Source organism: Heterodontus francisci, chromosome 46 (genome assembly GCF_036365525.1).
Source record: "Heterodontus francisci isolate sHetFra1 chromosome 46, sHetFra1.hap1, whole genome shotgun sequence".
In the NCBI taxonomy this organism is placed as follows: domain Eukaryota; kingdom Metazoa; phylum Chordata; class Chondrichthyes; order Heterodontiformes; family Heterodontidae; genus Heterodontus; species Heterodontus francisci.
Window position 1 is genome coordinate 18,792,148 of NC_090416.1, and position 10,958 is coordinate 18,803,105.

The following is a 10,958-nucleotide window of genomic DNA, read 5'->3' on the forward strand; positions in this document are numbered from 1 at the left end:
AGAACTTATTTTCCTACCTGTCTTTGTGTCATCAGCAAATTTAGCTATGATACATTTGGTCCCTTCATCCAAGTCATTGATATAGATTGTAAATAGTTGAGGCCCCAGCACTGATCCCTGCGGCACTCGACTAGTTACAGCTTGCCAACCCAAAAATGGCCCATTTATCCCTACACTCTGCTTCTTGTTAGTGAACCATCCTGTATCCATGCTAATATGTTACCCCCTACACCATGAACTCTTATTTTGAGTAGTAACGTTTGATGTGACACCTTATCAAATGTCTTTTGCAAATCCGAGTTCACAACATCTCATCTACAGGTTCCCCTTTATGCACCTTGCTTGTTATTTCTTCCAAGAACTCTAATAAATTAGTCAAACGCAATTTCTCTTTCACAAACCATGTTAACTCTATCTGATTGTATTATGATTTTCTAAATGTCCTGCTATAACCTCCCTAATAATGGATTATAGCATTTTCCCTATGACAAATATTAAGGCTAACTGGCCCAAAGTTTTCTGCTTTCTGTCTCCCTCCATTCTTGAATAGAGGTGTTACATTTATGATTTTCCAATCCGCTAGGACCTTTCCAGAAACTGGGGAATTTTGGAAGATCGCAACCAATGCATCTACTATCTCTGCAGTCTCTTTTAAGACCCTAGGATGCAGGCCATCAGGTCCAGGGGACTTGTCAGCCTTTAGTTCTAATATTTTTCCCAGCACTTTTTCTCTAGTGATTTGTGATTTTTTAAAAAAGTTCCTCCCTCTCTTTTACCTCTTGATTTTCAAGTATTCTTGGGATTCTGCAGCGAAGCAGACACAAAATACCTGTTCAACGCTTCCGCCATTTCCTTGATTCCCATTATTAATTCCCCAGTCTCGCCCTCCAAGGGACCAACACTCACTAGTTACTCTTTTCCTTTTTAAATACTTGTAGAAACTCTATCTGTTTTTATATTTCTAGCTAGCTTTCTTTTGTACTCTAGTTTCTCTTTTCTCCCCCCCCCCCCCCCCCTTTCAGACCTACCACTAATCTTTGCAGTATTTATGTTTTGTCTTTCAATTTATACTATTTGATACTATCCTTAACTTCCTTAGCCTCAGTCCCTGGTGCTTCCATTGACAACCCACCTGCTGAAAAAGGTAGTTAAATCTGAACTGCCCTATAGTCAGTGGAAGAAGGAAGAAAGCAGAGAAGGAAGTTTTGAGGAGCGGCAGTGAAGTGATGACTTTTGCAAGCTGCAGAGTTGATGTTTTTGAGTTTGATGAAGACCGAGAATTTCACTGCAGTGAGTTGACAAGTGAGCTTTTTCAACCTGGTGCCAAATGTTTACTTACCACCCACGTAACTTTTTAATTAGACCTCAGTCTGCCACTTTATATAGAGACAACCATCTCCTATGATGATCAGAAACACATATTAATTAAGAGTTTCAGCTCTAGCCCATGTTGAGACCACTAAGCATTATCTGAAGCATGTTTGAATATTAGTCGTTAGCAGACTTTAAGAGTGTTTACATGTAAAAGAGTTAAATAACCAAAGGCTGATATTCTAATCAATGGCGCTGTAGAGTGGTGTGATGCTGCTTTGATAGTGGCTGATTTAGAAGGAGGTACCAACAAGTCAGCTGCATCCTCCACAGGAAGGAATGGAAATATTTGAAACTGTCTCCCAAAGCACACACTAATGAGGGAATATGAAGAAAAATACAGGCACTTTTACCTTAAACTTTAAAGGAAAGTTAAATGCATTATAGCCCCAAAGTGCTGTTTGTGTTTCAGTGGAGTATATTTAAGAATAAGTTAATGTGTGAAGATTCACAGGTCAAGCCTTGATGCTGTGGCTAAATTTAATTTCACAATGAAAGTGTGTGAAGTGCTATTGGGATTGGACAATATCCCTTGGTTATATTGCCACACCAGTAGAAAAATTGATCACTAAAATGTTCTTCTACAACTGGATATTGTATAAGTTTCAAATACATTTTTCAGTGGAGGCAGGTGAAAATGCTGTCCTGACTGCTTGCTATATAAATACCTGAAAGGTTGAGTAAAGTACTGGATATTACTAACGCAAAGGAATGCAGATCAGTTCAGATCCTTAAAGATCATGTGTCAGTGGCTGATTGCCCAAAATCTTTTCAGTGTTATGGGGACAGGCAGTACTAAGTCCAGCTGGGTCAACAGAAATGAATGACCGCTGATAATTAAAATCTTTATCATTGATGCCTTATCTCTGAGCATTAAGCACCTGCATCACCTCATCAACTATCTGTTAGTATTGGGTTAGATATAGTTGAAAAACTGCTCATTCTGCTCTACTTAATAATGTTCTTTAACCCCAATTTGAGGATAGCACAGCATCATCTGTAATAGTTTTTGTCTGTCCACATTTTTTAATTGGTTGCTGGTTTCATTTGGTGGGCGGAGCCTGGCACACACCATAGTTACTGGGCCCCACCTTGCTGCTCCCCTGGTATGTGGGGGGTGGCATGGTTGGATTAGTTGGTGGGAGGGGGAGGAATAATGTGGGGGTGATGGAGGGGACGGAGGGGCAGCATGGGAGGGAGGGTTGGGAGAGAACGGCGTGGCTTCGGGGGATAGTATGGGGGGGTTGTGGGACAGGTGTGGAATGGGGCATGGGGATGGTATATGATGAAGGGGTGGGATGGGAGATGAGGGGGCGATGATAGAGGGATGAATGGGATGGGTATGGCATGGGCAGGATGGACTGGCATGGGGTGGGGTTTAAAGAAATACTGTTGCAATAAAGATATTAATTTCACTACAAATGTTTTGTTGGTCTCTGATACTTACATAGTATTACATAGCCTGTATCTGTGCTGTAAATACTATCGGCCTAATAAGGCTATGCTGGAATTTATGCTCCACCTTACTTCATCTGACTTCATTTTCTTTTCCTTTTGCCCTCTTCACTGTCGGGCGTTTACCTAGCTTCCCCTTAAATTCATCTGTTCGAGTTGTCTCAGCCACTCTCTGTGGTAGTGAGTTCGTTATTCACACCACTCTCTGAATAAAGAAGTTACTTCTGAATTACCTTTTAGATTTATTAGTGACTATCTTGTACTCATGGACCCTAGTTCTGGCTTTCCCCACAAGTGGAAACATCATCTTTACGTCTGCCCTGCATAAATTAAAAGATCTCTCGCAGATTTCTGAAAAAGCCTCAGCCTGTTCATGTAAACATAAATTTCTGTTTCATGCATCAGGGAATCTTGTGGCCTTCTGGAGTGAGATTGTCAGTTGGTGCTAAATTACAGAATTCTATGTTATAAGCTAACATTTGCTAAGATCTGGATTTACATTTCACTGGAACCCCTTTATTCAGAAAGGAGGAACTTGTATCATATCAGTCTGGCCTGGATTTAATTCCAAGTCCCATGAAGTGAAAGGTCAGATTCTGATGTAAAATTCTACCTGTTTGTGGGGGTGTATTATTGTGGGATTGCTGGTGCTCTAAACCAATTATAATAGAATGAAAAATGCTGGAAGCAGGTCTGCTGGCAGCATCTATGGAGAGGGCAAGACAGTTTGTTTCAGTTCGATGGCCTCTCATCAGAACAGAGCATCTAAACCTATTGTTTTTTCTAAAGAAAAATCAATAATTTGGAACTTACTAAATCTTTGTAACATCCAACAAATGCTACTTATTCTGTTTTCCCCCTCCCAAAACCTTTTACTCCATTCCTCAAAGGTTTTCCTGTTCAGACCCTGGTATATAATCCTATTGGCATTTCTTCCTTTAGTCAAAGAATTGTAATATTTTAATGCATATATGTCAAATGTCTGCTAATATTTAACAAAAATGGATGCTGTACTGTTGGTGGTCTCAGCATAGTAAATATTTGTGCTATTTGGCCTTGCCATATTTCTTTAGGGTCCAGGACCCAAGGGCACTCTCCTCTCCAGCCTGGATCAGTTGACGCTCTTTGTGTTTAGTTTGTTGTTTGCTGTGTGTCTTTAGGATTCCCATTTTCTTTAATACATTTATAGTGTCAATTAACTATAGGGGTCAGCGTGATCGTTGGAACAGCAAAACTGGCTTAATACTGGAGCCTTTTATTGTAGTGTCACGTTATTGTAGCGTCAGATTTCCTATGTCAGTTGTCTACAGTTTATAACTGACCAGTTTGAGGACTGTAACAGTATTTCTTACTCCTCCTCCCCAAAGGTTTTCTGCTTTTATCTGATAGTCAGCATTTACACAATTCGGACAACTTCAGAGATGAGGGAATAGCTGGGAGGGAGTCCTCAGGTCCTCCTTGATTGAGCTAAACTTGTCTTTATTTTGGCTGCTGGATGAGTGACATTGGAAAATATTTGGTGCGTTGTTCCACAGCAGAACTTGATTTTGTCTGGCACTTTTTGTTCTTCAGGATGCTTACTCTTGCTGGAGTACACTTCACAGATTGCAAGCTCACTCCAGGTACCTCACCTGAGTGGTCCATCTATAACCGTAGAATCCATGTGAGTGCATTCAAGTACTTTGACTGGAGGAGTATTGCAATTGAGTCCGATCCTTTTTTGCCTATTATCTACCGTGTCGCAGGTTAGCGATCAGTTTGCTTTTGCTCCTTATCTAAGAGCAGTTATGCAACTTACCCTTGTTGAGAGTTAACCCAGCATGGGCCAGTAATCATGTCTCTGGCTTCCCTGGTCTGAATGGATTAATTCTTATGGTCAGTGGGATGCTGTTCAATCACGGGACCTTTTATGTGCCATTTAGTGCAGAGTAACATTGATGGTATCTTTCGGAGAAGTCCAGTGGTTAAATGGCCTTGCCCTCTTAGTCAGGAGTTATCAGTTTAGCAATAGGACATGATACTAAAGCCAAAGATAGGGTCTTTAGTAACGTGATGTATTTTTATGGCACTATTCTCAGCATCAGTTCGCAAAATTACACTTCCTTCCTTCTAATAATGACCTATTTGTCATACCGCTGATAGAGTTCAAAGTGGGCTGATCCAAGCTTGGGATGATCTTACTGGTTTATGCTAATGGCTGCATGGATACAATTCATTTTCTTACCGGTATGAAATTGCCTGCATAATCACAAATTGAAGTGAATATAGGTACTAGACCCAAATAGACCAGTGACTATGCAATCTGCACTGTGAACCAGTTAATGTATTCCAATAAAATAAAAGCAAAATACTGCAGATACTGGAAATCTGAAATAAAAACAAAGTGATGGAAATACTCAGTAGGTCTGGCACCATCTGTGGAGAGAGAAGCAGAATTAACGTTTCAGGTCTGTGACCTTTCATCAGAACTGGCAAAGGTTAGAAATGTAATAGGTTTTAAGCAAGTGAAGCGGGGGTGGGGGGAAGAGAACAAAAGGGAAGGTGTGTGATAGGCAGAGGGCAGGAGAGATTAACTGACCAGGAGGTCATGGTGTGATGAAGGACAAAGCATTAGTGCACAGAGACTGATAATAGAGTAATGAACAGCTCTGTCTAAAAGTGCAAACATGAAAATCCAAGTTTAAGGCAGGCGCATGATAAAAAATGTTAAAATATAATAAATAAGGGTCAGTCATGCTCTCAATGTTCAATCCAGAAGGCTGTAGAGTACCTAATCGGAAAATGAGGTGCTGTCCCTCAAGCTTGCGTTGATGTTCACTGGAACACTGCAGCAGGCCAAGGACAGAAACGTGGGCCTGAGAGCAGGGGTTGAATGTCTGATGAATGTATTCCAAGGTCAACTCGCACATCCTGTATGTGGCAACACACTGGAGTAACATCTTATGGTTGCTGCTTTTTTAAAAAAAACAAATCACCTGCATATATAGCACTTGAGTATATTCTCAGTCAGTGGATCTATGGTTTTAACTTGTCTTGCAGATTTTTTTAAACTGCTGGTCCTGTGTCCCATGGTTCTGCTATCTTGAATTTTGTCACAATAGAGCCTGATGTGAATTTCTGGTTCTCCGTTCTAACTGAAAGTGAAGTGGTTACTCTGAATGGGGTAACTGCTTACTCATCGTTCTGTGTGGTTGGGCAATTTATCACCACTCAGCTACAAAGTCACAAAATAGCCATTGTTCAACTGTTGCATTGTACACCTGTAAAGTTGAACAGACTGTGTTGTAACCTAATACACGTTGAGGTGGGGGGGGGGGGGGGGAGGGGTGCGTGCGTGGAGGTGGAGGGATGATCACTGAACTTTAATAGGAGTTTATTATAGATTCAATTCTGACTTGTTCTTTCATCTCAAGCAAGATTGTGCCTCTCATTCCATAGTTAAGTCCTCCCACTACTCCAGATCACCCTGAGAAGGAGGCATGTATGAATCCTGCCCTTCAATGGCCAAGAATCTCCTCTGACTCTCCTAGCCCCCTCTTGTTTCCAGCACTGTGTCAGGAGCTTATGAACTTTTTCTTATTTCATATCAAAAATAAACACTCCACAAGTTCTCTGCACCCCAATTCCCATCCACATCCCAGAGAGCCCCTGCCTGCAGCTCTGACCCCTTATCCCTCTGCACATCTTCCACTGATTCCTGACACAGCAAATTTTCTGTATGGCCCACTTCCTGCTCCCTCAGTCTCCTTGCTGCCCAACACTTGCCACAGCGTTCATTACCATGGTTGATGTCTCCCTTTGCACAGGCTACGTTTCCCTTCCTTTCAAACTTATTACTGACCCTCCTCAGAAACAAAACCTTTCCAACTATCATTTCCGTCTCTAACTTCCTTTTTCTTCTGTAATATTCTTGAACTAGTTTTCCCTTCTCTGTACTCAACTCCCCCATAATTTCCTATTGGATTCCTTTCGTTCATCAACAGTGACTACATTTCATTAAAAGTACTTAATTGGCTGCAAATTATTAGAATAATCTAGCACAGAAGAAGGTTATTCAACCTATTGTGCCTGTGCAAGCTCTTTAAATCCTTCTCCCCTTCTGTTTCCCCATATCCCTGAAATTTATTCCCCTCTTCAAGCCGTCCATTTCCGATAACAACTCACTTTTTGTTAAAAAAAAAAGTCACCTGTAGTTCTTTTGCCCTTGTGTCCTCTGGTTACCAACCCTCCTGCCACTGGAAACAGTTTCACCTTATTTACTCTTTCGAAACCCCCCTTCATGATTTTGAACACGTCCATCAAATCTCCCCTTAAACCATCTCTGCTTTAAGGAGAACAACCAGCTTCTTCAGTCTCGCTACATAACTGAGGTCCCTCATCCCTGGAACCATTCTAATAAATCTTCTGAGCACCCTCTCCACGGCCTGCCATCCTTCCTAAAGTGTGTATCCCAAAATAGAATACACTGCTGCATCTGAAAGCCAGTGTTTTATAAAGGGAAGATGGTGGCTAGTGGTAATGTGACTGGACCAGTAATCCAGAGGTCCAGGCTAATGCCTTGCAGACATGGGTTGAAATCCCACCATGGCAGCTGGTGGAATTTTAATTCAATTCATTAATAAAAATCTGGAATTGAAAGCTAGTCTCCGTAATGGTGCCATGAAACAGCTTCCATGAAACTATCACCGATTGTCATAAAAACCCATCTGGTTCACGAATGTCCTTTTAGGGAAGGAAATCTGCCATCTTTACCTGGTCTTGCCTACGTGTGACTCCAGACCCACAGCAATGTGTTTGACTCTTAACTGCCCTCTGAAATAGTTAGTAAGCCACTCAGTTATCAAGGGCAATTAGGGATGGGCAACAAATGCTGGCCTTGCCAGTGATGCCCATATCCTACGAAAGAATTTTAAAAAAAGTTTGGAATAACTTCCTTTTGTACTGTAGATTCCTTTATTAACAAACCCAAGGATCCTATATTATTTAAACAGCTTTTTCAGGGGTCTCTATTCATACTCCCTCTTTAAAATTGTGCCATTTAGTTTATGTTGCTTCTCCTCATTCTCCCTAGCATAGCATATTACTTTACACTTCTCTGCGTTAAATTTCTTCTGACATGTCTGTCCATTTCACGAGTCTGTCTATGCCCCACTGAAGCCCGTTACTTTCCTCCTCATGGTTTAGTACAGTTCTGAGTTTTATATCATCTGCAAACCTTGAATTTATGCCCTGTTTACCCATGTCCAAATCATTAATACATATGTCAGAAAGAGCAGTGGTCCTAATATCGACTTCTGGAGAGCCCCACTATATACCTCCCTCCAGTCAGTTAAATAGCAGTTCACTACTACTCTTTGCTTTCAGTCACTATCTAATTTTGTATCTAAGCTTCCACTGTCCCTTTAATCCTATGGATTTAAATTTGCTAATAAATCTATTATTGGTTCTTTGTCAGAAGCCCTTTGAAAGTCCATGTACACATCAACTGCTTTACTTTCATCAGCTCTTGCCGTTACTTCTTCAAAGAACTTGATCAAATTAGTCAAACACAATTTACCCTTAAAGTGCTTTAGGTCATCCTGAGATTGTGAAAGGCACTATATAAAATAAAAATGCAAGTCTTTTTTTCCACTGCCCACAGCACTCAGGCCGTCTTGTTCAAAGTCACCAACGGCAGCCTTTATGACTTTAGCTTCATTCCTTGACTGCATATCGTTTGACATACTTGACCACTCCGACCTCCTCCTTTCGACAAGCACCTGCCAGTTGATGAGAGCAAGAAAAACTAGAAATGGAGGGTTGGGAAGATGGAGAAAGTGAGAAGAGAATGAAAGAGCCAGGCTCTTGAAGAGGGGAAAGATGGAGGCAGAGAGGAATAGGAGTTTGGGGCCTCATATGGTGTTGCTTTTATTGTATGGGGCTTTCATTATTGTATTATCTTACAGCTCAAAATGTAAGCATATCCCCGGCCAGAGCAATGACACAAGTTCTCAGAAATCTTGGTTACCTGTACTGCATTTCTGGAGAAACCTAAAGAACTCCTCCTCCTGTGCCACCACACTAACCCCCGCCCCCCCACCAAATCCCCTAATGTTACTTTTGGGAAAGATTTGTAGGATTTATAATTTTAAAGGTGAAACTGAGGACAGGACCACTGGAAATTTTCACTTCCTTTTCCTCAAGAACAAAACTTGCCAAAAATTAAGTTTTTATTTTTAGATTTGGGATTTTGAAAGTTATATGTGTATTTTCCTCTTTTTTTTGAAGAGGGGAAATATTTAAATTTTCTTTGAACCTTCCCTTCCCTTGCCACTCTCCAGCCAATCAGAGTAGCTGATAAAGGGGCGGCACAGTGGCGCAGTGGTTAGCACCGCAGCCTCACAGCTCCAGGGACCCGGGTTCAATTCTGGGTACTGTCTGTGTGGAGTTTGCAAGTTCTCCCTGTGTCTGCGTGGGTTTTCTCCGGGTGCTCCGGTTTCCTCCCACATGCCAAAGACTTGCAGGTTGATAGGTAAATTGGCCATTATAAATTGCCCCCAGTATAGGTAGGTGGTAGGGAAATATAGGGACAGGTGGGGATGTGGTAGGAATATGGAATTAGTGTAGGATTAGTATACATGGGTGGTTGATGGTCGGCACAGACTCGGTGGGCCGAAGGGCCTGTTTCAGTGCTGTATCTCTAAATAAAAAAATAAATAAATAAAGATAAAAGGTAAAACTGGGCAAACTAGAAATGCACAGCAAGTGGGAGGCAAAAGACCAGTTAACTTAGCAGATGGAAACAGTTCTGATGGTGTTCATCCAAATGCCAATTTACATTTATGTGGTATTGTTAATGTAGACAAATGCCCAACATGCTTCGCAGGAGCTTAAGCAGACAAAAATTGACACCAAGCCAAAGAAGGGATATTTAGGATGAGTGACGGAAGCTTGGGCAAATAGGTTTTCTGGAGGGTCTTAAACGAGGTGGCGAGAGAGGCAAAGTGGTTTAAGGAGGGAATTCCAGAGTTTGGGTCCTGAGCAGCTGAAGGTACTGCTGCCAGTGTGGGGCAAAGTGAGGGATGCACAAGAGCTGGAGGAACATGGAGTTCTTGAGGGTTGTAAGTGCAGATATGGGGGGATTTTAATGTGAGCATAAGTCAGATATGTCATTTTTTTCCCCCCATTTCTCTTTCTGGGAAGGCACCTGAGTTCCAGGACTATTTTGTTGTATACAAGCAGAAACTAATTTGCAAATGCACAGCAGCTTGTGGACTAAGTTGAAATTTTGCATTACTAATTGCTAGACAGGTCCTACTATATTCAACTCATTGCCTGTGTAATTATATACTACTATCGATTTAGAATGCTAGACAAATCCTTTAAAGATATTTGAAGGTTTGAACCAAGCAACACCATTCAACCATGGATCTACCAACTTACAAAATATTTTTCCTCTGAATTGGCCAAGATAGTGTAAAATCTCTTAACCACAGTTGTGAAGCAAGCATTTTAACATTATGCTGCCGTTCAGTTTTTGAATCAAAGGTATGGCGATGAAAACTGATAGAGCAGACCAGTGCTGAACATGTGAGATGCCCCCTGTTGTAGAAAGATCATTTCAGTTGTCTAGACTGAAGATGTACCTGCCACAGACATTTGTCTAGATTTTTATAGGGCAGCTGCCTCAGACATTGTGGGTTTTAAGCTATTCTTGCAATGTGGCTGCTTGTTCAGCAAATGCTTCTGTTTTTAAGCTAACTATTTTGGTCCTGTGGAATATGTTGTGGTAGTATCTGCTGTGCCACAGAAATATTCTTTTGTTGAGAAGCCTTGATAAAGCACACATGGGAATTTGGAAAGGTAATTACTCAGTTTGGTAGAAGTTTGTGTGTGTTCTTCACCTGATATTATGGACTACAGACAGCACGTGAGATTGGATTCAGAGGATCACAAAGTTTGGGGTGAGATTGTATATCATCTGGGGATGGTTATAGAGATGGGGAACAATAAGGCCATTAAGGCATTTAAGCATGAGGATGGAATTTTTATATTTAAAGCATTGGGAAACTGAGTCAATGCAAGTCAGATGGGTGAGTAGGAGTCAATGTAAAATGGGATATGGGCAGCACAGTTCTGGATGAGCTGAAGTT

General features: G+C 41.3%; 1 protein-coding gene across 8 annotated transcripts in view; it reads left to right on the forward strand.

Annotated features, from left to right (window-relative positions):
• The window catches only part of ash1l (ash1 (absent, small, or homeotic)-like (Drosophila)), a 271,172-nt gene that overhangs the window by 77,676 nt on the left and 182,538 nt on the right, over window positions 1-10,958 (forward strand). Inside the window, exon 2 of one of the 8 annotated variants that reach the window (XM_068022900.1) lies at window positions 4,399-4,489. The exons of the other annotated variants lie outside the window; for them this stretch is intronic. Within the exon in view, the coding sequence (XP_067879001.1) occupies window positions 4,400-4,489 (90 nt within the window). The 5' untranslated portion in view covers window position 4,399. The remainder of the gene's footprint in view (window positions 1-4,398; window positions 4,490-10,958) is intronic. 8 annotated transcript variants of the gene reach the window in all.